General features: G+C 45.6%; 2 protein-coding genes across 3 annotated transcripts in view; both read right to left on the reverse strand.

The window, feature by feature from the left end:
• The window catches only part of Arih1 (ariadne RBR E3 ubiquitin protein ligase 1), a 77,983-nt gene extending 69,445 nt beyond the window's left edge, over positions 1 to 8,538 (reverse strand). Inside the window, exon 1 of the mRNA XM_070042941.1 lies at positions 7,473 to 8,538. Coding sequence (XP_069899042.1) covers positions 7,473 to 7,847 — 375 coding nt within the window. The 5' untranslated portion in view covers positions 7,848 to 8,538. The remainder of the gene's footprint in view (positions 1 to 7,472) is intronic.
• A 275-nt stretch (positions 8,539 to 8,813) lies between these two features.
• Tmem202 (transmembrane protein 202) lies at positions 8,814 to 24,976 on the reverse strand. 2 transcript variants are annotated; one of them, XR_011376528.1, is made up of 6 exons: positions 24,879 to 24,976; positions 23,645 to 23,900; positions 22,817 to 22,966; positions 21,895 to 22,026; positions 20,424 to 20,696; positions 8,814 to 8,833 (listed from the first exon to the last, which is right to left on the reverse strand). XR_011376528.1 is itself a non-coding variant. In XM_070042942.1 (5 exons), exons 1-5 carry the CDS (start codon positions 24,954 to 24,956, stop codon positions 20,602 to 20,604), a joined length of 786 nt encoding a protein of 261 aa, XP_069899043.1. In that variant the 5' UTR covers positions 24,957 to 24,976; the 3' UTR covers positions 20,424 to 20,601. The 2 variants fall into 2 exon arrangements, 1 of the variants encoding a protein (XP_069899043.1); XM_070042942.1 differs by lacking the exon at positions 8,814 to 8,833 and having other exon boundaries at positions 20,424 to 20,771.
• Between the last annotated feature and the right edge of the window lie 951 nt (positions 24,977 to 25,927).

The following is a 25,927-nucleotide window of genomic DNA, read 5'->3' on the forward strand; positions in this document are numbered from 1 at the left end:
TTTTATCTCCAATAAACCTCAAAAAAAAAAAAAAGAAAAGAAAAAGAAACAAGTGGCACTGTAGCTTAGCTCAAGTGATAAGAGCACTAACTTTGAGCCCAAAAGCATCTAGGCCCTAAGTTCAAGCTCCATACCCAACTTACTAACAAATAAATATTAAGAAAAAAAAGGGGGCTGGGAATGTGGTTTAGTAGTAGAGGACTTGCCTAGCGTGTATTAAGCCCTGGGTTTGATTATGGGTACCACATATTATTACTAGTACCACATAAACAGAAACAGTTGGAAGTGGTGCTGTGGCTCAAGTGGCAGAGAGTTAGCCTTGAGCAACAGAAGCTAGGGACAGTGCCCAGGCCCTGAGTTCAAGCCCCAGGACTGGGGGGAAAAAAAAAATCCAGTGGGCCACTCTAATAAGTGTTAGTTATATGGAAGTATATTTTTACCTTCACTTAAAAAGAAAATCAAAGCCGGGCGCCTGTGGCTCACGCCTGTAATCCTAGCTACTCAGGAGGCTGAGATCTGAGAATTGCGGTTCAAAGCCAGCCCGGGCAGGAAAGACCGTGAGACTCCTACCTCCAATAAACCCTAGAAAACCAGAAGTGGCGCTGTAGCTCAAGTGGTAGAGCGCTCGCTTTGAGCTGAAGAGCTGAATGAGGTACAGCGCCCAGGCCCAGAGTTCAAGCCCCATGACAGACAAAAAAAAAAAAAAGAAAAGAAAAAGAAAATCAAAACCCCTCTGTACGGTATTTTCACAATTAAAAAATAAATAATCTGAGAGGAAAAAAAATAAAATCAAGAGTTAAATATTAGAATTAGCTACATCACAAAATAGCTCACCATCACTTAGGACACTAACATTTATTTGCAGTTATACAAACTAACTACAGCAAAGATTCTTGGAGATTAGCAGGCTAAATCAGAAGCTTGCAATTCTAAGTTGCATTAAAATTCTCTAGGTAAGATTTTTAATTACAGTGTTTAGTCCAAACCCCCAGAGACCCATTTACTGGTGGCATCTAGGGATTTTTTTTTTTTAAAGGAAAAACTTGAATTTAGATCAAGAGATTGCCTAAGCCTCAATATTCTGAAATCTGTACTGGACACACTTTTGTAAGCCTACCTATTCAGGAGGTTAAGATCCAGAGGATCAAGGTACGCAACCAGCCTGAGCAGTCTCCATCTCCAAAATAACCAAAAAGTTGGACAGGTGGTATTACCCAAATGGTAGAGCACCAGCCAACCAAGTTCAAAGTCCTGGGTTCCAACCCCTTACTTCTCGGAACTGCACATGAATTGAAGATTATCTCAAAATTAAAAGTAGAATACTACTATCCCCAAGTAATTCCACTATGGAGCTATGGGTTTGTTTTTTGTGTGCCAGTCCTGGGACTTGAACTCAGACCCTGGACACTGTCCTAGCTTTCTTGCTCAAGGCTAGTGCTCTACACTTTTGATCAGTTAACTGGCAATGCGTCCCATGGACTTTCCCACCTGGGCTGGCTTCTAACTACAATCCTCAGATCTTAGGCTCCTGAGTTGCTAGGATTACATGCATGAGCACCAGCAACACACTGGAGCTACGGCTTTTAAAAAGCAACAACAAGTCGGGCGCCCAGTGGCTCACACCTGTAATCCTAGCTACTCAGGAGGCTGAGATCTGAGGATCACGGTTCAAAGTCTGCCCAGGCAGGAAAGTCGGTGATACTCTTCTGTCCAATAAACCACTAGAAAACCAAAAGTGGCACTGTGTCTCAAGCGGTAGAGCGCTCGCCTTGAGCTGAAGAGCACAGGGACAGCACCTAAGCCCAGAGTTCAAGCCCCACAACCAACCAAAACAAACAAACAAACAAAAGCAACAAAATAAGCAGTAGTGTACATCTGTAAACCCAATACTCAAGAAAGCAGAAACAAAAAGAATGAAGAGTTCCAGACAAACTTGTGCCACAAAATGTTCCAACCCAGCTTAGGCTACATTGCAAGACAATCTGAAAAACAAAATTCAAAATAGACTCAATTGGAGACTTTCAAATTCCTGCCAACTCTAAGAAACTCTGCTGTGCTATTATTTCAACCATAATAATTATAAGATAATTAGGAATAGTTATCATTTTACAGGTATGACATTTATGGTTAACCTAAAATAATCCAAACTACTATGCTTTTCTTTAGTATGTAAATTGACTGGAAAATATACAATAGTTGTAATTTACCTCTTGAAAGAAGGATGGATAGACTCTAAAATGGCCTCCAATGCTCTTAATCTCCTTCACATCTTCCTATAATCTCTTCCTGAGTGTAGCTGGATTCAGTTACTTCTAATAAATCTATCACATTGATGGATGTTACTTTTGAGATTAAGTCATAAAACAACTGGCTGTGGTTTCTCTCTTGGAAACAGGTACTACACTGTAAGCCACCATTTAATGAAGAGGTCCACAAGACAAGCCTCTGGCCAACAACCACCCAGTGAAAGTCTGAGGCCTGCAACAATCGCAAGAGTGAACTTGGAAGGGGATCCACTCCCAAGCAAGCCTTGAGAATTCCAACACTTCTGACACTCTGGTATTGACCTGGTTTTACTTCACCCAGAATGATGAATTATAAAAACTATGGTAATATTTGTTATTTATTTTTAGTCACTAAATTCTGCAGTAAGGTGGGGCCAAAAAAAAAACTAATAAAGTAGACACAGGTCGAAAAGCAAAAGAATCTATCTGATAGACTTCTCTGCCTGCCTTTCTCCATAGTATAAGATCTTTCATGTTCTACTTTAGCAGCTATCATTACCATGACATCCTCGTTCATGACATCATTCATTCATTTTGCCAGCCTGGGGCTTGAACTCAAGGCCTAGGTGCTATCCCTGAGCTTCTTTTGCTCAAAGCTAGCTCTGTATCACTTGAGTCACAGCGTAACTTCCATCTTTTTCTGTTTATGTGGTACTGAGGAATCAAACCCAGGGTGGGCTTCATGCATGCTAGGCAAACACTCTACCACCAAAGCCCAACCCCCTTTATTCTTGCCTTTTAGTAACTTACAATGGTTTCCTATCCCTTTTCCCCATCCATCCCAAATCATCCTCATCTTCCAGACCATGTTTTCGTCTATGAATACTTATTACTATCCACTTAGCACTTAATTAAGCCACTTACTGACCAAATAGCTCTTTGAAACGTTTTAGGTCAAAGATTATAAACTGCAATAATCTAACAAAAGCAACTGTAATAATCTAACAAAAGCAAAACGCTCACCCACTTCCTGTTTGCTTTTTTTTTTGGGGGGGGGGGTCAGTGGTGGGGCCTGAGCACTGTCCCTCAGCTCTTCAGCTCAAAGCCAGGGCCTCAAGCATGCAAGGCCAACACTCTACCACTGAGCCACCTTCCCAGCCCCACCCACTTCCTTTTTTACCAAGTTTTCCTTACATAAAGGCTCCTTTTCCTCAGCATACCCTTCCTAAAGGCTGCCTCTCTTCCACCTTTCTCCCTAGTTCAAATCATCACAGTAGATGAACTACCATTGTTCTCAGGGTTCAGGACTATCACTAACACAGCTAAAATGCATAGATGCTCAGGCTCCACTCTTGGAAATGGGGAGCAAAGACCTCTATGATCCCCTCCTCTAAAATACTACCTTACTGGGGCTGGGAAGGTGGCTCAGTGGTAGAGTGCTTGCCTCAAATGCATGAGGCCCTGGGTTCAATTCCTCAGCACCACATAAGCAGAAAAAGCCAGAAGTGGCTCTGTGGCTCAAATGGCAGAGCGCTAGCTTTGAGCTGAAGAGCTGAGGGACAGCACCCAGGCCCAGAGTTCAGGCCCCATGACCGACAAAAAAAAAAAAAAAAACTACCTTATAAGTTTGGGGGGGGAGGAAAAAAATTTTTTGGAATGACTATGTTATGTTAATCAGGCAACTTAGTACAGCCCTTACTGACAGCAATTTAGTAGGTAACATTCATCAAGCAATAAAAATGAACAAATTTTCTAACTTGAAATTCAACTTATCCCAAGCCCCCCCAAAAAAACAAGACTTGACAAGTTACTTATTGACAAGATGAAGTTGTTCAGAGTCCTTGTTTTGTAACCTGCCCTGAAAACATAAAATATGATATAACGATGGTGGCTCATATCTATAATCCTAGCTACTCAGGAGGCTGAGACCTGAGCATTGCTTTTCAAAACCAGCCCAAGCAGGAAAGGCAGTGAAACTTTTATCTCCAATGAGCCAGCAAAAAAAGCTGCAAGTGGCTGGGCGTGGGTGGCTCACACCTGTAATCCTAGCTACTCAGGAGGCTGAGATCTGAGGATGACAGTTCAAAGTCAGCCCGGGCAAGGCAGGAAAGTCCATGAGATTCTTATCTCCAATAAACCATTCCAAAGACCTGAGCACAATGGCTCAGGTGGTAGAGCGCTAGTCTTCAGCTGAAGAGCTGAGGGACAGTGCCCTGGAAGTGGATTATTGTTCAAGTGGTAAAGTACTACCTTGAGCAAAAAGCTCAGGGACAGAGTCTAGGCCATGCCTTCAAGACACAGAACTGGCAGCAGACACATAGACACACATAGACACAGACTCACACACAGACTCACACACAGACACACACACAGACACAGACAGACAGACAGACACACACACACACACACACACACACACACACACACACACACACACACACACACACACACACACACACACACACACACACACACACGAGAGGTTTTCCATTCAAGGGTAGTGCTCTACCACTTTGAGCCACAGCTCCACTTCCAGTTTTCTGGTGGTTAACTGGAGAGGAGACTCATGGACTTTACTGGCTGGGCTGGCTTTGAACCCCAATCATCCTTAGATCTCAGCCTCCTGAGTAGCTAGAAGACAGCCAAGAGCCACATGAGACTGGCTTCCTTCAGTTTTTTTTTTTTCCAATGTGACCAAGTCATCTTTGTAATAAGCCTAGTTTGGTCATAGTCAACATACCACTCACAAAGACATGGTCTAGCATATACTCCAGCCTTCAATTTTACTTTATTTCTTAATATGAACTTTAGACAAGGCATAGACACTTTCAGAAATTCCACTTATGAACATACTTAATATGAAGTAGACTAGAAAAATTTTTTCAAAAATCAGGCAAGGAAATATAAGTCATTTTAGCGGGGTGCCGGTGGCTTACTCCTATAATCCTAGCTACTCAGGAGGCTTGATATCTGAGGATCACAGTTCAAAGCCAGCTCGGGCTGAAAAGTCCCTAAGGCTCTTATCTCCAGTTAACCACCAGAAAACCAGAAACAGTGTGTGGCTGAAGTGGAAGAGCAACAGCCTTGAGCTGAAGAGCTCAGGGTCAGCACCCAAGCCCTGAGTTCAAGCCCCTTGACCACAAAAAAATAAAATAATAGGCCATCTAAAAAAAAAACAAATCCCTAGTTTTTTGTAGGTCTTGTTAGTTCATTCCATCAGCATTTATTCTCTCACCTAAACTAAGAAAAAATTATGTCATTCACATTAGCCACATTTCTGTTCTAAAACTGACCTAAAAAACCTCATTTTGGACCTTGTTAAGTACAACAAATCTGAGATGAGAAAGTTGGATAAGATTTAACTGCAGGCAAATATTGGCATTTATAAACCAGTCAAGAAGTTACTTGTAATAAATCTCCATGAGTACTTTAAAAACCTAATTAAAATGTCAATATTTTATACAGTGACGAAGACAATTCAAAGTTTTACTGCAAATTCTTTCTTAAGGCATCCTCCCTCCCCCTAGCCCCCCAGAAAAAGAAAAATTTTCAGTTTAGAGGCTTAAGAACTCTGTGTGTGTGTGTGCGCGCGCGCGTGTGTCTGTATTTTGCCAGTTCTGGAGCTTGAATTCAGGGCCTGATCACTGTACCTGAGCTTCTTTTTGCTCAAGGCTAGCATTCTACCACTTGAGCCACAGGGTCACATCCAGCTTTTTCTGTTTATGTGGTACTAAGGAATCAAACCCAAGGCTTCATGCATGCTAGCCAAGCACTCTACAACTAAGCCACATTCCCAGCCCTCGACTTATATTTCTAAAAGCAGTAAAACTTTTCTTCTACAACCCTTCCATTTCCCTCTTACACTGCATTATCTACACTAAAACTTGAGATTTCCACTGTTTAGCAACAGTACAGAGTTTTTTGTTATTATTCAAAACATGGTTTTCAAATAAAGCCTGAACTGTGGTTCCATTTTCAAAACTGGTGCTTATTAGACAATACTATAAAAATCTGTTTAATGACCAAAGGTCAACAAGTAAATACTACTAACCTGTCGGTGAATATTTAGCCAACCAATTTGATTTTGATTTTTATCTTTCTTGGTTGTACTGCAGTTTCGAACGCTGGCTCTTGTGCTTGTAAGTGAAGCCAACCAATTAAAAATAAAGGGAAAGGGGGGAAAAAGGAAGAAAAAAAGGGAGGAAGGGAGAGGGGGATGCAAAAAAGTGCTAGTAACAATGTTTACATAGTTTCTGTCCATGTTAATCAATGTTTCCTGAAAGACGGAATGAAGATTTCATTTTTATTTATTATCTCCTTGACCTTTTCTGACAACTACTTTTCCAAACAAATGCAAATCTATTTCCTAGAGCTCAGAAATATAAAAATCTGATGTTCGGGGTTAAAGGAAATGTGGTTATCAACTTAAACCAAGTCTGACTGAGCACAGAATAGAAATTTTCAGAGAAAGGAGCTCAAAAGCTGAAAGCCTCGGCTTTCTCACTCACAATAGAGTCTTGTCCAATTAGACAACACTGTGTTTTGTTGTTGGAGCTACAAGGACCAGTGGAGAAATCTGTAGTAACTATTTCCAACAGCTTCAAACAAGTAGTATTTGGGTCCCAAACAGAAAAGACATTTAAAAAAAAAAGACGTAAGCAAAAGCCCCACTCACCATGGGGGGCGAAGGTGGAAAAGAAGGCCCAACCGTACCTCTTCCGAGAAACACTTCCCTTCCCCCACCTTTAAGTAGGCACTTAAGACTGCCAAGGAGATCCATTTCTTTATTAACTGGTGCCCACTTGGGGCAATCGTACACCAAGCTGCTCTTAGGCCTAGCTAATCCCTTTCCAAAACTGCTCGAGATAGACGGACCGAGACCGGGCCGATTCTTCCATACTCCACTTCCACCGACCCTTTTCCTCCGCCCGGGACGAAAGGACAACCTGGCCCGGGGCGGGGGAGGGGGGAGTTGTTCCACGGTCTGGGATCGCCAGCCACAGCAAGCCCAGGCGGCTCCAGGCCTCCGCCATAGCCAGCAGGAGCGGGGAAGCACCGCCCCTCCCGATCCCGACCAGCCAGCGAACGTCTGCTTTCCACCGGGCTCTGTCCTCGGCCCAGAGGCAGCAGAGACGCCAGAGCCCGGGGTGCCGGGGACCGGGACTGCGCACCAGGCCGCCGGGCCCCGTCCCGCAGGGACGCTCCGGGTCCCCCCCCCACCATCCCGCTCCGCCCCCCCCCACTCACCTGGATGACCTCGTTGACCTCCCGGATACACTCCACCATGTGTTGGAGAATCTGCTCGGCCGTGAGCACTTCGTAGCGGTAATCCTCCTCCTGCTCGTGCCCCGGGCCGCTGCCTCCGCCGCCGCCCCCGCCACCGCCGCCGCCGCCGGGCCCCAGAGCGCTGCCGCCGCCGCCGCCCGTCTCCCCGCACAGCAGTCCGTCCCGCTCGCCGCCGACGCCCAGCCCGGGCTCCACCAGCTCCACCTCGCCCAGGTCCAGGTTATCATCGTCCGGCTCGTCCTCGTCCTCGTCCTCCTCCTCCTCGGCGCCGCTGTCCTCCTCGCTGCACTCCTCGTCCTCGTCGAACTCGTAGTTGTAGCCCTCGTCCGAGTCCATGGCGCGACGCGCGGGCGGGCGGGCAGGCGACCCGGGCGGGCGAGGCGGGCGGCCGGGGCGGGGAGAGGGCGGGGACGCCGAGGCCGCGGCGCGAGCGCCGGCTCCGGCTCCGGCTGCGAATCCGGCTCGGGCTCCGACTGAGGGCCGGACGCAGGCCTGGCTCCGGGCCCCCCGCGGGCCGCGGCTCCTCCCCGGGCGCGGCGGTTGACGGTTGGCGGCTGGCGGCTGGCGGCTGGCGGCGGCGGCGGGGAGGGCGCGGTGGAGGGAGGGAAGGAGGGAGGGAGCGAGGGGGCCGCTTCGCTGCCCGCCTCAGTCAGACGCCGCTCCGCTCCGACCTCCGAGCGAAAACAGTCCCCGGCGCCACCTCCACGGCCGCTGCTACCGCTACTGAGCCAACAAAGGGGCGTGCGTCACCGCGTCGCGCTACGTCGTCACGTCACTCCTCTGTGCGTCATCGCGCCCCGCCCCGCCGCCCCTGCGTGGAGTGTGGGGAGACCCCACGGCTCGGCCGGCGGGGTCCCTCGGAGCACGGCGACGGCGAAGGCGGCGCGCGGGAATCGCTTTCCTTCGCACTCGGGTCCGTGGTGGCTCTGGGAGCAGGTGGAGGTCCGGAGACCTTTAACGTGGAGAGGCCGCGGCCGGCGGGGCGCGGATAGAGGCGCCCCGGGGCCGCCCCGGAGTTGATTCCTGCCGCGGGCCGTCAGGGACCCAGCCCTCGCTCGGCCTCCCAAGGGGAGGGCGGCCCGCCTCTCGGGCGGTGCCGGCGCTTCCCGCCCGCCCCGCCGTCGTTCCCGGAAGCCGCCGGACGCGGAGCTGAAATTCCTGTTGCCCGTGCTACTGCTGACTGGGGAGGCGGCGGTTGTCCGCGGAACCCGTCGGCCGTGTGACAGGTGAAGCGCGTGCGAGCTGCCCACTGGTTTCGAACGCGCCGAGGGGTTCAGGTATATAGTGACGTCATGGCACCGAGGCGGTTCCTGAACTCAGCCCTAAACAATGTCAACAGTCGGAGCTTCGCTTAGTTGAGCGTGGTTGGGGGCCTTACCTGGATTTTCGTTTGTCTCTGTCTATACTGCGTGTGTGTGTGTGTGTGTGTGTATTGGTCCCGGGGCCTAGGCACCATCCTTTAGCTTTCTCACAGCAGGTGCTCAACCTCTTGAGCCACAGCTCTACCTACACCTTCTTTTCTGGTTAATTGGAGATAAGAATCTTACTGACTTTTCCTGCTCCAGGCTAGCTTTGAACTGCCTTCTCTTCTCAGATCTCAGCCTCCTGAGTAGCTGGGATTTACAGGAGTGAGCTACCAGCACCCCCCACTACATTGTTTTATTTTCACTGATGAACCTGAGGCTCAAAAAGAGAAATGTTCTGGGAGGGTATGAAGCGCGATGGCACAAGGCTTGTCCAGCCCTGGGTTCTTCCATCATCAGCATAGGAAAAAAAAAAAGTTAGAGTTGGCCAAAACCCAAACAACTTGCCCAATCCCCACACCCCTAAAACACTGATCCCAAACATGCTTTATGAGCTGGGCCCCAGCAGCTCACCAGGGTAATCCTAGCTACTCAGAGAGGCTGAGATCAGAGGATCACAGTTGGAAGCTAGACCAAGCGAGACAGTTATCTCCAGTTAACCACCAAAATGCCAGAATTGGAGCTGCAGCTCAAGTAGTAGAGCACTAACCTTGAGGGGAAAAAAAAAAAAACAGGGTCAGCACTAAGGCCCAGAATCCAATCCCCAGGACCAGCACACACACACAAATTTTATGATTCACAATACTACATAGTATATAAAATACATTAACTATACTATAGCACAAGACAGGCAATAATAGAAACAACTACAAGGATCAAAAGCAGCAGAAGAGTTTTGTTTTTTTTTTAACCTGGAATATACGGTGTGGAAGCTGTTACTAGATAGCTAAGATATTCAACACAGAAAGTAGAAGATATGGTCTAGCCTGAAAGAACAGCAGAAGCAGACATTGTAAGGTGGTTAAAAGTGTATGAGCTGGGCTGGGAAGGTAGCTTAGTTGGTAGAGTGCTTCCCTTGCACGCATGAGGCCCTGGGTTCGATTCCTCAGCACCACATACACAGAAAAGGCCAGAAGTGGTGCTGTGGCTCAAGTGGTAGAGTGCTAGCCTTGAGCTGAAATGCTGAGGGACAGCGCTCAGGCCCAGAGTTCAGGCCCCACGACCAACAACAACAACAAAAAAATGTATGACCTGCAGCTGGGAAGGTGGCTCAGTGGTAGAGTGCTTGCCTTGCATGCATGAGGCCCTGGATTTGATTCCTCAGCACCACATAAGCAGAGAAAGCTGGAAGTGATGCTGTGGCTCAAGTGCTAGAGCACTGGCCTTGAATTCAGGCCCTGTGACCAACCAAAAAAAAAAAAAAAGTGTCTGACCTTAACCGGGTACTGGTGACTTAACACCTGTCATCCTAGCTACTCAGGATGCTGAGATCTGAGGATTGTGGTTCAAAGCCAAGACCCTGAGACTCCAATTAACTACTCTGAAAAAAAAAAGTACTAGAGCAACTTGAGCACAAAGAGGCTCAGGGACAGCACTCAAGCCCTGATGTTCAAGCCCCAGAACAGGCAAAAAAAAAAAAAAAAGTCTGGGAATAGAACTGTGGCTCAAGTAGTAGACCACTACTCTTAAGAGAAGAATAAAAAAAAACCCAGGCCCAGCAAAAAAAAAAAAAAAAAGAAAGAAAAAACAAGAATTGCAGTAACTTAAAATTTAAAGTTTTTTTAAAGGCCCTACACTTTTATTATTATTATTAATTACTACAAAGAGAGGAGCCACAAGTGGTAGAGTGCTCGCCTTGAGCTGAAGAGCTGAGGGATAATGCCCAGGCCCAGAGTTCAAGCCCCAGGACCAACAACAACAAAAAAAAAAAAAGGCGGGGGGGGGGGGTGTTGGGGACAGCCAGGCACCAATGGCTCACACCTGTAATCCTAGCTACTCAGGAGGCTGAGATCTGAGGATCATAGTTCAAAGCCAGCCTGAGCAGGAAAGTCTGAGAGACACTTATCTCCAATTAACCACCAGAAAACTGGAAATGGAGCTGTGGCTCAAGAGGTAGAGCACTTGCCTTGAGCTGAAGAGCTGAGATATAGCACCAAGGCCCAGAGTTCAAGCCCCACAACCACCAACAACAAAGAAAAGAGTAGCCAGACACAAGATCTGAGAGGCCAAAGCTCCCTCTTGAGATAGTTTCAAGGATTGGCCAAACTGAAAATCTTTTTAAAATCCCAGATCCTTAGAGGCTGAGGAAGTAGCTCAGCAGTAGAGCACTTGCCTAATATTCACTAGTCTGCTCTAGTCCTGAATTGAAAAAAAAATCTGAAGACTTAATGTAAATATTCCTGTACCAATTTGCCCATTTTGTTTTGTATTTTGATTCTGAGACAAGGTCTCCCTATATGTAGCCTAGCCCAGTCTGCCTTCAAACTCATAATGCTCCTGCTTCAGCTTCCCAAACACAGACTACAAGACAAGCATGTACCATCATGCCAGACCCAAATCAAAGCTTTCAACATTCAAACTGTGTGGTCTTGGTCCTGCTTTGTTAAGTGTTTCAATTTAGCCATTTTAAATGTTTGTCGCTCTGGAAGAAGCCATATACACAAGCATCCTTTTCTCTATCCTGTCTCCATTATGCTATGGCTTGTGGGGGGGCAGGGGGGGTCGAATAAATTTTGTTAGGATTCTAAATTCCTTTTTACTCATTTTTCCTTTCACTAGTACCCATACCTTGAAAAAACTCCTCCCTTTTATATCCTTCCCTTTGGTACTGAAGCAGCTGGCCACTGCTCTTCTATGACAACATTTCAACCACAACTGAGCCCTCAGTACTACCCAGCAATCTTGCTAAGGTTTTCTGACTTGTTCTCCCACACTTAGTTGCTCTTTCACCCTTTGGCCAGTACTACCCCAAACCTACCTGTTCCAAGCTTTTCAAAGCAGACTTCTTTAAGACACAGAGACATTTAAAAACATCACCACCAATGTGACTAAAGCTGAGAAAAGAAGAGAGCATTAAGGGATAAAATCAGAAAAGATGGATCAAGACAGACCACTGGGCTGGGAGTGTGGCTTAGTGATAGAGTACCTGCCTAGCATGCATGATACCCTGGGTTGGATTCCTCAGTACCACATAAACAGAAAAAGAAGTGGTGCTGTGGCTTAAGTGGTAGAGTGCTAGCCTTGAGCAAAAGAAGCTCAGGGACAGTGCCCAAGTCCTGAGTTCAAACCACAGGACTGACCAAAAAAAAGTTTGTTAGCTGGTCCCAACCGTGTAATCTTAGTTGCTCAGGAGGCTGAGAGTATGCTTCAAAGCCAGCATGTGCAGGGAAGTCCTAGAAACTCCAGTTAAACCGCTAAAAAGCTGGAAGTGGAGGTGTGGCTCAAGTGGTAGAATGCTGGCTTTGAGTAAAAAAAGTTTAGAGACAGGGCCCAGGCCTCAAGTTCAAGCCCCAGAGACAACAACAAAAATAAACTAGGACTGAGGGTATGTATCAAGAGGTAAAAGCCTGCCTAGCAAGCAGGAGGCCCTGAGTTCAAATTCCAGAACCACCACAAAAACTCCTGCCATCAATCACCTTATATGGAAAAGCCATTTGTGTATTTAACCTTTTCTGTATATGTATTGATGCTTCCTTATACAGAGTCTTATATCCTCCCCATTTTGAAGGAAAAGTAATTGTTCAGGTTCTTTCTCAGGACTCTTCTCCATGATCTCATGGATCCAGATCAACGTCATGGGCAGTATCTAAGTGCTTCTTAGTCTCTGCTCATGGATAAACCATGACCTGATTCTCAACAACCATCATTCCATTCATATTTTAGAACCATCTTAGATTTAGATTAGCTTCTGGTACTATTTAAGGAAAACCTGTAGAACAACTTCTCCCTGACCCCAAATTGCCCAAGTGATGTCCTACATACATTGTTCTTTTAAATGAGTTACTTGTAAAGGCATTGCCTGTGTTATTTTTTTTAATCTGGTGGTAATTATGGGGTTGAAATAACAGCAGTCTGTAAACAACAGAACAAAGTGTTTGATAGAGCAAGAATAGTTATTGGTAATTCAGCACTTCCATTGTCCCCATATCCCAGTAATGCTAAAAAAATAAAAAACAAATAAAAACTAGCTTGCATGGTGGCATACTCCTGTACTTTCCAGATACTCAAGGGTCTTAAACAGGAAGATCACTAGAGCCCAAGACTGTAAGGATAGCCTGGGCAACAGAACTAGATCTAGATCTACCAATAAAAAGGTGGGCATGGGCTGGGAAGGTGGCTCAGTGGTCGAGTGCTTGCCTTGCATACATGAGACCCTGAGTTCCCTTCCTTAACACCACATAAGCAGAAAAAAGCCGGAAGTGATACTGTGGCTCAAGTGGTAGAGCATTAGCTTTGAGCGGAATTGCTCAGAGATAGTGCCCAGGCCCAAAGTTCAGGCCCCACGACTGACTTTAAAAAAAAAAAAAAAGGTGAGCATGGTGGTACACATGTATAACCCCACCACTTGAAAAATAAAAGCAGGAGTATCACCAGTCTGACACCAGCCTGGCCTAAATCTGTGTGTGTGTCTGTGTGTGTGTGGTTATGAACCCCAACATGAAGAATAGGCAGGAGCTTTTCAAATAAGAAAAACCGAAAGAATAATGAAAATTTCTCAGCTCACTGATAGAATTAAAGTCCATGGCAATGGAAGGATGGAAGACAGCTATTACAGGGACTGATCACATCGGTTGAGTCAGGACCAGGATTTTCTGGGGCATAAATTTTCAGTGATGGAACTGAGAAGTCCCAGGCAATGGGATGGTTTGGTGACCTTAGGAGACATGCTCCCAAAACACATGTAATTGTCCTCCAAAACCCAAAAGAAAAGCCAGGTGCTGGTGACTCATACCTGCCTGGGTTTGCCTTTGAACGGTGATCCTCAGATCTCAGCTTCCTGAGTAGCTAGCTAGGCTTATGGGTATGAGACACCAGCTCTTGGCTACCACATTTTTTGATCAATCAGTAGCTATCTGTTTACTCACAACTAAGCACCTTTCTATATATTCTTTTTTTTTTGGTCGGCCGTGGGGCTTGAACTCTGGGCCTGGGCGCTGTCCCTCAGCTCTTCAGCTCAAGGCGAGCGCTCTACCACTTGAGCTACAGCGCCACTTCCGGTTTTCTGGTGGTTTATTGGAGATAGGAGTCTCACAGTCTCTACTGCCCGGGCTGGCTTTGAACCGCGATCCTCAGATCTCAGCCTCCTGAGTAGCTAGGATTACAGGCGTGAGCCACCAGCGCCCGGCTTCTATATATTCTTGAAAAGGTTAAAAAAACAAAAAAGGATCTTGTCATCTCAAGAAAATTTATTTTAGGGAAAGACAAAAAAGATATATGTTACTAGAGTTGAAGAGATGTCACAAGTTGAGAAGAATGGAGCATGGTAAATGTTGGTTCAAAGATGACAGAAGTCACCAGATGAGGCTGTTCTAAGAAAACTCAGCAGCTGGGCACCAGTGGCTCACGCCTGCAATCCTAGCTACTCTGGAGGCTGAGATCTGAGGATCATGGTTCAAAGCCAGCTGGGGCAGGAAAGTCTATGAGACTCTTATCTCCACTAAACCACCAAAAAACCAGAAGTGGCCCTGTGGCTTAAGTGTTAAGAGTACTAGCCTTGAGCTGAAGAGCTGAGGGACAGCAACCAGGCCCAGAGTTCAAGCCCCATGGCCAAAAAAAAAACAGCATGTTAGTTTTTCATGCTGACAGAGAGAGAGAGAGAGAGAGAGAGAGAGAGAGAGTATGTGTGTGTGTGTGTGTGTGTGTGTGCACGTGTGCGTGTGCGTGCGCGCACGCGCGCACTTAAACTCAGCTTTTGTGCCCAATGCTAGCACTCAGCCACTTGAGCCATAGCTCCATTTCTGGCTTTTTGATGTTTCATTGAAGATAAGAGTATCACTGACTTTACTGTCCAGGCTGGCTTTGACCCTTGATCATCAGATCTCAGCCTCCTGAGGAGCGAGGACTAGAAGCTTGAGCCACCAGCACCTCACACCACCAGACTTTTTTTTTTTTTTTGTCAGTCGTGGGGCTTGAACTCTGGGCCTGGGCACTGTTGCTCAGCTCTTCAGCTCAAGGCTAGCACTCTACCACTTGAGCCACAGTGCCACGTCCAGTTTTCTGAGTGGTTTATTGGAGATAAGTCTCACAGCCTTTCTTGCCCAGGCTGGCTTTGAACCATGATCCTCAGATCTCAGCCTCTTGAGTAGCTAGGATTACAGGTGTGAGCCACCAGCGCCTGGCCAGACTTTTTTTTTTTATCTGCTGTTTCTTCATCCTGATCTTCCTGCCTTTTCCACTGGCCTTACCTAATCAATGTACTTTAAGACTACTGCCTTCAACTTGAGCCATCTGTGTATCTTCCAAGCTTTTGACAATGCTGAGAACATTTAGAAGCATAAAGCTGTAAACCAATAGACATTTATTGCCCAAAGAATGTTGGGTCTTGCCCATGTTAAATCAAATCTTGGTATTCCTACCTGTTAATTTTTCTAGGTCTCCATGAAAACTTGAAGGAAGAGAAGGAGAAGGAGGTTCTGAATGTCCACGTCCTCTATACCATTTCCTATCTAGGGCTTCTCAAAGGAAAGTGACCATCTCACCTCCCACAGACCCAACAATGCTTCAGTTTTTAATACTTCATAGCAAGGTAGGATTGATGTTGTGGTCCAAGTAGATTGTATAGAAAGAATACAGGCAGATTGGTTATAAAGCAGTGAAGGAGAGCAACAGGACCTCACCTGAACCCTGAAGTCACCTAAGAAACTCAGAACCGGAAGCACTGAACTGTCCACACCACCCCCAAAGCTTTCAGGAATGAAAAAACTTTTCTTTTGTCTTTTTCTTCTTTTGCTTTCTCTCTTGGTTTTTTGGCTCGTTTGGTATGTTTTGCTGGATACCATACCATAATTTAAAAGGTGTCTGAGGGCTGAGGATGTAGCGCAGTGGTAGCCTGGGTTTGATTCCCAGCATGAGGACACCACCACCATCAACAACAACAAGAAGCTTAGTCGTTCTTCCAGCTCCAGAAAGTAACCACTCCTTACAGTTATTTTGCAATGTGGCAGAAAACAGGTTTTTCACTTCCACGTTTCCACCTATAGCCTCCTAGTGGTAATCAGAAAGTAATGATGGGAGGCTGTGAATACCTGGTCTCTTATTCAGAACTACATAAAAACTGGTTGACATTTTGCTTTTATGAAAAGATAATCTAACATGGGGACTGTGTATTTGACACACTCAAATGCTGAAACACTGAACAGAATGCCTTTGTTTAAATCAGATTTTGAGAGAGCAGTGGAATACTAAAATCACTACACAGATCTAAATGTTATTAAAATGGAATATTCCCCAAGGATTATGTCATAGTCCTTGGTTGATATAGTTGTTTACATAAAGTACATGTGGATACTTTTTTTGTTGTTGGCTCTGTGGATACATTTTTTTTTATAAACCATAGCTAGTTGCATGTGTGAACTGTGAGCCTTTGTTGTTTTCCTAAGTGAATATATGTGGTAGTGGCATGTGGACTGGGTCAGACAGAAGGATGGTGTATAAAAGTAAATATTCTCTGGATGGGATGCAGCTCAGTAGAAAGCACTTGCCTCGTAAGTACAACACCCTAAGTCCCATCCCCGGAAGTAAAAAATAAAAGACAAAAAAAAACAAAAAACAGAGCCAGATGTCTGTGCTTCATACTTGTCATCTTAGCTACTCAGGAGGTGGAGATCTGAGAATCCCAGTTTGAAGCCCCTCCCCCCCAAAAAAACAAAAAACAGAAGAGGAGCTATGGCTCAAAATGATAGAGTGCCAGTCTTGAGCAGACAAAGCTCAGGGACAGCACCCAGGCCCTGAGTTCAAATCCCACAACCAACCAAGCACCAAAAAAAGACTATAACCCAATGATTGTCTTCATTGGGTTGTAATGATTAGCTGAATTAATACAAAGGACTCAAATTATTATTATTGGATTCAGAAACATGCACAGTGCCTTCTTTTTGTTATGTTAGTGGTGGTCCTGGAGCTTGAACTCAGGCCTGAGCGCTGTCCCTGTTTTTGGGCTCAAAGCTAGGGCTCTACCACTTTGAGCCATAGCACCACTCCCAGTTTTCTGGTGGTTCGTTGGAGACAAAAGTCTCCTGGCCTTTCCTGCCTGGGCCGGCCTTTCAACCATGATCCTCAGATCTCAGCCTCCTGAATAGCTAGGATGACAGGCGTGAGCCACCAACACCTGGCCACCATACTTTATTTTACACACACACACACACACACACACACACATGTACAGAGATGGCAGGTGAGTCTATTTTGTGTGTGTCTGTGTGTCTGTCTGTTTATGCTGTTCAGGGGCTTAAACTGAGAGCCTGAGCATATCCTTGAGCTCTTTTGCTCAAGGCTGGTGTTCTACCACTTGAGACACAGTTCTACTTCCAGCTGTTGGTGGTTAATTAGAGATAAGAGTCTCAAGGGCCAAGCTCTGGTGGCTCATGACTGTAATCCTAGCTACTCAGGAGGCTGAGATCTGAGGATCACGGTTCAAAGCCAGACCGGGTAGGAAAGTCCATGAGACTCTTATCTCCAACAAACCACTAGAAAACTGGAAGTGGTGCTGTGGCTCAAGAGGTAGAGCACTCACCTTGAGCTGAAGAGCACAAGGACAGCGCCCAAGTCCAGAGTTCAAGCCCCATGACTGACCAAAAAAGAAAAAAAAAGAGTCTTAAGAACTTTCCTGTCGCCGGGCGCTGGTGGCTCACGCCTGTAATCCTAGCTACTCAGGAGGCTGAGATCTGAGGATCGCGGTTCAAAGCCAGCCCGGGCAGGAGAGACCGTGAGACTCCTATCTCCAATAAACCACCAGAAAACCGGAAGTGGCGCTGTAGCTCAAGTGGTAGAGCGCTTGCCTTGAGCTGAAGAGCTGAGGGACATCGCCCAGGCCCAGAGTTCAAGCCCCACGACCGACCAAAAAAAAAAAAAAAAGAACTTTCCTGTCTGGGCTGGCTTCAAGCCACCAAGATCCTCAGATCTCAGCCTCTTGAGTAGCTAAGATTACATGTATGAGCCACTGGTGCCTAGCTCACACATTCATTTTATTCTTGACTATAGAACTAAGAATATGAATATTAATTTTTCTCTCCATAAAGACATTCCTTATAATCAGTTTATCAAAGTAAAAAGACTTATCCAAGAACAAAATTAATACTCCTGCTCTAAATGCCAGGGCTTTGAAAGAACTGTGGAGCCAGTAAACAAACTGAAAAACTCCTTGCTCAGATCCAAGGTTCTGGGGCTTGAACTCAGGGCCTGGACACCATCACTGAGCTTTTCTGCTCAAGGCTAGCTAGCATTCTACCACTAGAGAACAGCTGAAGATGGGGTTAACAGCCTGTGAGGAGCAACATCCTGCCAGAAACCAGGTGAAGGAGTTTGGAGTTAGCCTTCCCACATTCAGGCATTCAGGTGACATGCCAGCCTTGGGTGCACTCTTGTGACAGATCTGGATAGCAGCAAGCTTAGCTCTGGAGAGCTAAGGCACACCTAGATTTGACCCACCAATACTGCCATGATTACATGTTTGTTGTTATTGCTTAATTGAATTCTCCTTCACTCCAACACAGTATCTTTTACACCAACTATTCCCTGGATACCAGAATAATTGGATAGGTTTGATGTGCGATACACTCCCTTACTGCACACCATTTGGCACGTTGCCATAGCATCCATTACATTTTACCCATGTAATATCTCTTTTGATAAGTTATATGCAGACAGTGACCACTTCTCTGGTGCTCAATAGTATAAATTTATACTATAAATTTATAGTATAAATTTACTATATACTATAGTATAAATACTATAGTAATTCTATGGCACAATTACTATGATACTTTACAAGATATGTAATAATATCAAAACTTGTTTCCCCATTCATTCTCTCTACAAGTTTAGGCCCCTACCCTATATCATATATTAAAATCAAGGCAAGGCAAGGGCTGGGAAGGTGGCTCAGTGGTAGAGTGCTTGCCTTGCATGCCTGAAGCCCTGGGTTCGATTCCTCAGCACCACATAAGCAAAAAGAAAAAGCCGGAAGTGGCGCTGTGGCTCAAGTGGTAAAACACTAGCCTTGAGCTGAAGAGCTGAGGGACAGCGCCTAGGCCGAGTTCAGGCCCCACGACCGGACCCCCCCCCCCAAAAAAAAAGAGATTCTCTGAGTAGATGGCACACTCACTGTCTTAGTGAGTTTGAGCCCTTTTGCCAGACTTTTGCCTTTGATTTCTGTCTCCCTTTACAGGCCTTGCAAATGGCGGAAAAAAATGGGTATCACCTACTTTCCTATGAGATAGCTAAAAGATAAAAGGAACAATGTGCCAGTCTTGGAAGTAGACAACTAAATTTAATTACTCTGATGAGATTAAGTTACTACTAAAATAAGGTAGGGTTGTATGGCCCTATTTCTATATAGAAATAACTCCTATCACCTGAGGCATAAAAGATTAGCTTTGGGGTGGGGAGGGAAGATGGGAAGAAATGATAAGGGGAAACAAAGGAGGAGGCAACCAATGCTTGATAAGAAATGGACTCATTACCTTGCTCATGTAATTGTAACCCCTCTGTACGGTATTTTCACAATAAAAAAAGATTAGTAATGAACATCAAGCATTGTGGAACATGTCTATAATCCCAGCTACTTAAAAGGCATAGAACTCATTCTACCATGTGAGTCACAGCACTACTACTTGTGGTTCACAATTGTAATCCTAACTACTCAGGAAGCTGAGATCAGAGGATCATAGAGTTCAAAGCCAGCCCCAGCAAAAAAAAGCTCATGAGACACTCATCTCCAGTTAACCACCAAAAAGCCAGAAGTAGAGCTTTGGCTCAAGTGGTAGAGCTCTAGCCTTGAGTAAAAAGTCTCAGGAACAGGACTAGAGTCCTGAGTTCAAGCTCCACTACTGGTGCAGGGACATAAAAAAATTCCAAACAGAGCCAATTTTTTTCTTTCTTTCTTTCTTTCTTTTTTTTTTTTTTTTGTCGGTGGTGGGGCTTGACCTCTGGGCCTGGGCGCTGTCCCTCAGCTCTTCAGCTCAAGGCAAGCGCTCTACCACTTGAGCTACAGCGCCACTTCCGTCAGAACCAATTTTTACTCAGATACCCAAAGAGATCTCTGCTTCTATTTCTAGTTTTTTCCACTCATGACCCTATATCTTGGATTTTTTTCTTTTAGAAGTTTGTTCTTAAGCTGTCATTACTTTTTCTTACTTTTGTGTATGTGTGCCAGTCCTCGGATTTGAACTCACTGCCTAGATGCTGTCTCCCTGAGAATTTTGCTCTACTGCTTGAGCCAGAAATCCATTTCCAGATTTTTTTGGTTGTTAATTGGAGATGAGTCTCAGACTTTTCTTCACATGCTGGCTTTGAACTATGATCCTCAGATCTCAGCTTCCTGGGTAGCTAGGATTATAAGCATGAGCCACCAGTGCCCAGACTTTCATTACTGTCTTTATGAGTACCATACCTGTTTTGGATCCAGTGTACACAAAAGACATTTCATTAGTTTTAATGCTGCCCTTTCCAGTATTATGGACACGAGGATAGGAAGGTTTCCTAGAATTTCCACAAATGTTCAACTTAACCTCTCTCCCATTTTAAATGGGCTTTCCTATTACCATCCCAGATTTAGTTGATATTTCTTCCTATACTTCATCTGGAGGTCCCACTTCAGATGCCTGTGCTTTATCTTCAGCCAACGATACTGTGGTCACAGGGCCAAAACCCAGCCTTGACTTCTCTGTTGGAATCACAGTGAAATTTTCCTCAGAAGGGAGATATTGGGAAATTACATAGTTGAGAAAAGAGATGATCCCTAGAGATGGACAAAAAATTGAGATGAAGTTGAATAGTAGATGATGTTTTGACTTTTAAAAGTTCTTACTGGGCTGGTAAGGTGGCTCAGTGGTAGAGAGCTTGCCTTTCATGCATGAGCCCCTGGATTCAGCACCACATAAGCAGAAAAAGTCGGAAGTGGTACTGTAGCTCAAAGTGGTAGAGTGTTAGCCTTGAGCTAAAGAACTGAGGGACAGCGCCCAGGCCCAGAGTTCAGGCCCCAGGACCAACCAAAAAAAAAAAAAAGGTCTTACTGCCTGGTGCCAATGGCTTATGCCTGTAATCCTAGCTACTGGAGGCTGAGATCTGAGGATCAAAGCCAGCCTGGGCAGGAAAGTCCGTGATTCTCTTATCTCCAGTTAACCACCAAAAAACCAGAAGTGGCACTGTGCCTCAAGTGGTAGAGCATTAGCCTTGATCTGAAGAGCTCAGGGACAGCACCTAGGCCCAGAGTTCAAGCCCCATAATGGACCAAAAAAAAAGAAGGAAGAAAGGAAGGAAGGGAAGAAGGAAGGGAGGGAGGGAGGGAGGAAGGAAGGAAGGAAAGAAGGAAGGAAGGAAGGAAGGAAGGAAGGAAGGAAGGAAGGAAGGAAGGAAGGAAGGAAAGAAAAGAAAAAGAAGCTCAGGGACTGTTTACAGGCTCTTGAGTTCAAGCCCTAGGACTAGAAAAAAAAGCTCAGGGACAGCACCCAGGCCCTGATTTCAAGCCCCACAACCAACCAACCACACACACACATACACACACGAAAGTTTTTACTCATTCTTTAATACTCAGTTCCAAAGGCCTTTTGTTTCTCCTTAAACTCCAATGCTCCTATTTGCATTTACAGTAGTATTTCAGTTTGGTCAGGCTAGAGCTTGAATCTCTTGGGTTTAAATAATAGTTCGAATGTTTTCTTGTGGTCTTGAACAAATTATACAACTTATCATAGCCCACTTGGTGAGAAAACAGCTTACTAATTCTAGGTTTTCAGACTTCTATATCCATACCACACTGCCTCTCCATGTACAAATAAATGCTTAGAAGATGAAACCTTCACCTCCCTTTCCAGAAATGTGTTTCCTTTTCAAGTTTGCAGCACAGGGCAGGGGGTCTGACTCACCTGCACACACGTATAGGATGGTACTCCACCAATTAAGATAATAGGGCCATAGGAAATTGGACTCCATGACATCCGTTCGATGCCAGTGAACCTGTGCCAGAAACAGGTAGAGGCAGAGGAACAAGCAGATGGCTGGGACCAGAAGGAAAGATTTTACAATCTATCAGCATCTTCAGTGTACCTTGATTGTCAACCCCAGTCCTCTGCCTGTAGGATCATATACCTAGCAAGAATGAAATGATAAAAGCTGGGCACTAGTGGCTCATGCCAGTATTCCTAGCTACTCAGGAGGCTGAGATTTGAGGACCCAGGTTCGAAGTCAACCCAGGTAGGAGACTGACAATCTTATTTCCAATTAACTACTAGAAAACTGGAAGTGGAACTGTGGCTCAAAGTGGTAGAGTTCTAGTCTTGAGCAAAAGAAGCTCAGGGACAGTGCCCAGACCCTGAGTTCAAGCCCTAGGATTGTCAAGAAAAAAAAAAGTATAAAAAAAAAAGGTTGAGAGCTGGGCACCGGTAGCTCACACCTGTAATCCTAGCTACTCAGGAGGCTGAGATCTGAGGATCTCGGTTCAAAGCCAGCCCGGGCAGGAAAGACCGTGAGACTCCTATCTCCAATAAACCACCAGAAAACCGGAAGTGGCGCTGTAGCTCAAGTGGTAGAGCGCTTGCCTTGAGCTGAAGAGCTGAGGGACAGCGCCCAGGCCCAGAGTTCAAGCCCCACGACCGACAAAAAAAAAAAAAGAAAACTGGAAGTGGTGCTGTGGCTTAAGTGGTAGAGCGCTTGCCTTGAGCTGAAGAGCTCAGGGAAATGCCCAAGCCTAGAGTTCAAGCCCCATGACCGACCAAAAAAAAAAAAAAAAAGAAAAGAGGTTGAGAAGCCCCAGAGACATTGCATTACCTTGCCAGTCTAGGTTAGTACCTGATAAGAAGCTGAGCAGAGATTCCTTCATATCCAAGTTGGTGATCATGCTTTCTCTTCCATGGAGACAAGAGCTAAAGAGCCAGCCAAGAGCAAAAAGTATGGCAAAGACAGAGATGAGGCAGAAGACCCTGGAGCTCTGGAGATAATCTATGGGAATAAGAAGAAAGGAAGGGCCTGGTTAGACCAAAGGACATATTGCTTAAGGAAGCCACAGAGGGTCTTTTTTTTTTCCTACTTTTCTAGTCCTGGAGCTTGAACTCAGGGCCTGGATGCTGTCCCTGAGCTTCTTTTGTTCAAGGCTAATGTTCTACCACTTGAGCCACAGTGCCACTTCCAGTTTTCTTTTTTTTTTTTTTGTCGGTCGTGGGGCTTGAACTCTGGGCCTGGGTGCTGTTCCTTGGCTCTTCAGCTCAAGACTAGTGCTCTACCACTTGAGCCATAGCACCACTTCCGGTTTTCTGAGTGGTTTATTGAAGATAAGACTCTCACAGACTTTCCTGCCCAGGCTGGCTTTGAACCTAGATCCTCAGATCTCAGCCTTCTGAGTAGCTAGGATTACAGATGTGAGCGACCGGTGCCCAGTGAACACATTTTTTAAAGAGTGCCAATTGATGACTTGACACAAGAAATCCTGGGGCCAGCAGTACAAAAAAGGTGGCCACATTCATAACTTCAGCCAAGATCCATGCTAAGTTTGGCCAGATGACAGTTTAGAGATCTTGGAGGAAGAAAGATAAAAAGCCAGTGTGGCAGAAAGCTCTGGAACAGGGGCAGGGCAGGGGGGAAGGAAAGGATGCCTGTGGCATCTACCTTCATGGCACTCACAGGGTGGCTTGGGGGTGTGGCTCCAGCACATCTCATGTTTACATATGGTCCAAAGTCCTGCATAGAACTGCAGACCGGTTTTGGTCACCAGGAACTCCACCCAGCTCAGTGGGCAGGTACAGAGCACCATCAAGAGGCTCAAGCCACAGAGACTTCCACAGAACATTCGGATGTAGGTGGATGTCCGATCCATATGGTACCGTTGCTTCTCGTGTGGCATGGAGGCATTCGGTTCTTCATTGGTGGGGAGGGTAGGCTACAAGGATGAGGGAAGTATTGTCTATCCAAAAAAGATAATCCCTGGTTCCCAAGGCCTTCTCATTCTTTTCTGTCTTAGATCTCTATGGTTTTGTTTGTTTGTGTCAGTCCTGGGGCTTGAACTCAGGGGTCCTTGAGGGTTTTTTTTTTTTTTTTTTTTTTTTTTGCTCAAGGCTAGCACTCTGCCACTTGAGTCACAGCTTCATTTTTGGCTTTTGTGGTGATGAATTGGAGACAAGAGTCTCATGGACTTTCCTTCTTGAACTGGCATTGAACTGTGTAATCCTCAGATCTCAACAACCTAAGTACCCAGGATTACTGGCAGGAGCCACCAGCACCTGGCTACTCTATATAGGTTTGATTAGAAAATATCTTTATGGGTTTGTTGTTGTTTTATTTGTCAGTCCTGGGGCTTGAACTCAGGGCCTGGGTACTGCCCTGAGCTCTTTTTGCTCAAGGCTCTCACAGGGTAAGCCACAACATTGAGCCACAACTCCACTTTCTGTTATCTGGTGGTTATTTGGAGATAAATTACAAGCCCTTTCCTACCTGGGTTGGCTTTGAACCTTGATTCTCTGCTCTTAGCCTCCTGAATTGCTGGGTTACAGGCATGAGCAACTAGTGCCCAGCTACAAAATATCTTCCCCAGCTGGGAAGGTGGCTCAATGGTAGAGTGCTTACCTTGCATGCATGAGGCCCTGGGTTCGATTCCTCAGCACCACATAAACAGAAAAAGCCAGAAGTGGGTGCTGTGGCTCAAGCAGAAGAGTGCTAGTCTTGAGCTGAAGAGCTTAGGGACAGCACCCAAGCCCAGAGTTCAGGCCCCACAACCGAAAAAAAAAAATCTTTCCCTAACCCTTGTAGCAAAAGAATTTTCAGAGTGATCTTTTTCTTGTCCTTAAGTCATTCTCTTTGAGTCCTACCTTTAAATAAGTCCTCTTTCTCCCCTCTGATCTATAGTTAGGTACCACCTCACCCTTAGGTATTTCCGGTTTCCCTTCATTTTGGGGGCCTGAGGATTGTGGAAGGTCAAGATTTGTTCCTTCCTCTCCATCTTGGCAGCCAGTTCACATCCTAACTGTCACGGAATTTGTCTGAGCATGTCCTTGTATATGCTGGCAGAGGCAAAAGGGAAGGCAAGTCATGTGGCACAGATGCTGTTTCTCTCTCATCTTCTTGGTCCAGTCAATTGAGGAACAAATGACTACAGTGTAAACATGCATGTATGTGTGACACTTCCTGTATACAAACCCTTAATTAAAAGAAATCCACAGATTTATCAGCAGTTTCAGATGTCAGTCTATGTTAGATCCTGGGCATAAAGATAAGAGACAGCTCCATCTTAGCAAGTAAGAAAGTGCAGCTCAACATGGGTCTAGCAAGCACAAGACCCTGAGTTCAAATCCTAGTATGCCAACTCTCTAGATAGAGGGACATAGATTAGAGAGTATATAGATGATAGTGTATATATTATATATACACTGTATATACATATGTCATATATGTATATTATGTGTATTTATGTGTTATATAACGCACACATATATTTAAAATCACTACATACCCATCAGAATGGCTCTGTGAAACAGTATTGGCATGTATGTGAAACAATTGGAACTCACCTTCACTCTGAGTGTGTGTGTGTGTGTGTGTGTGTGTGTGTGTGTGTGTGTGTGTGTGTGTGTGTGTGCATGCACCAGTACTGGAGCTTCAACTCAGAGACTTGCTCTCTTGCTTAGTTTTCTTTTTCTTTCTTTTTTTTTTTTGGGGGGGGGGTCCAGTCGTGGGGCCTGAACTCTGGGCCTGGGCGCTGTCCCTCAGCTCTTCAGCTCAAGGCTAGCGCTCTACCACTTGAGCCACAGTGCCACTTCCGGCTTTTTTCTTTTTGCTTATGTGGGGCTGAGGAATCGAACCCAGGGCCTCGAGCATGCCCCTTGCTTAGTTTTCTTGCTCACAGCTGGTGCTCTACCACTTGAGTCACTCTTCCAGTCCAGAATTTTGCTGTATAATTGGAGACTGAGTTGT

The sequence above is a fragment of the Dipodomys merriami genome, unplaced genomic scaffold (genome assembly GCF_024711535.1).
Source record: "Dipodomys merriami isolate MVZ:Mamm:240054 unplaced genomic scaffold, mDipMer1.0.p SCAF_33, whole genome shotgun sequence".
NCBI lineage: Eukaryota > Metazoa > Chordata > Mammalia > Rodentia > Heteromyidae > Dipodomys > Dipodomys merriami.

Coding starts and splice junctions, on each gene's coding strand:
- Tmem202 (XM_070042942.1), bottom strand. CDS start 24,956: ATGGAGAGGAAGGAACAAATCTTGACCTTCCACAATCCTCAGGCCCCC. Junction 22,967..23,644: donor CCACACCCCCAAGCCACCCT/GTGAGTGCCATG, acceptor TTATTCCCATAG/ATTATCTCCAGAGCTCCAGG. Junction 20,772..21,894: donor CATCCTATACGTGTGTGCAG/GTGAGTCAGACC, acceptor GTCCATCTCTAG/GGATCATCTCTTTTCTCAAC.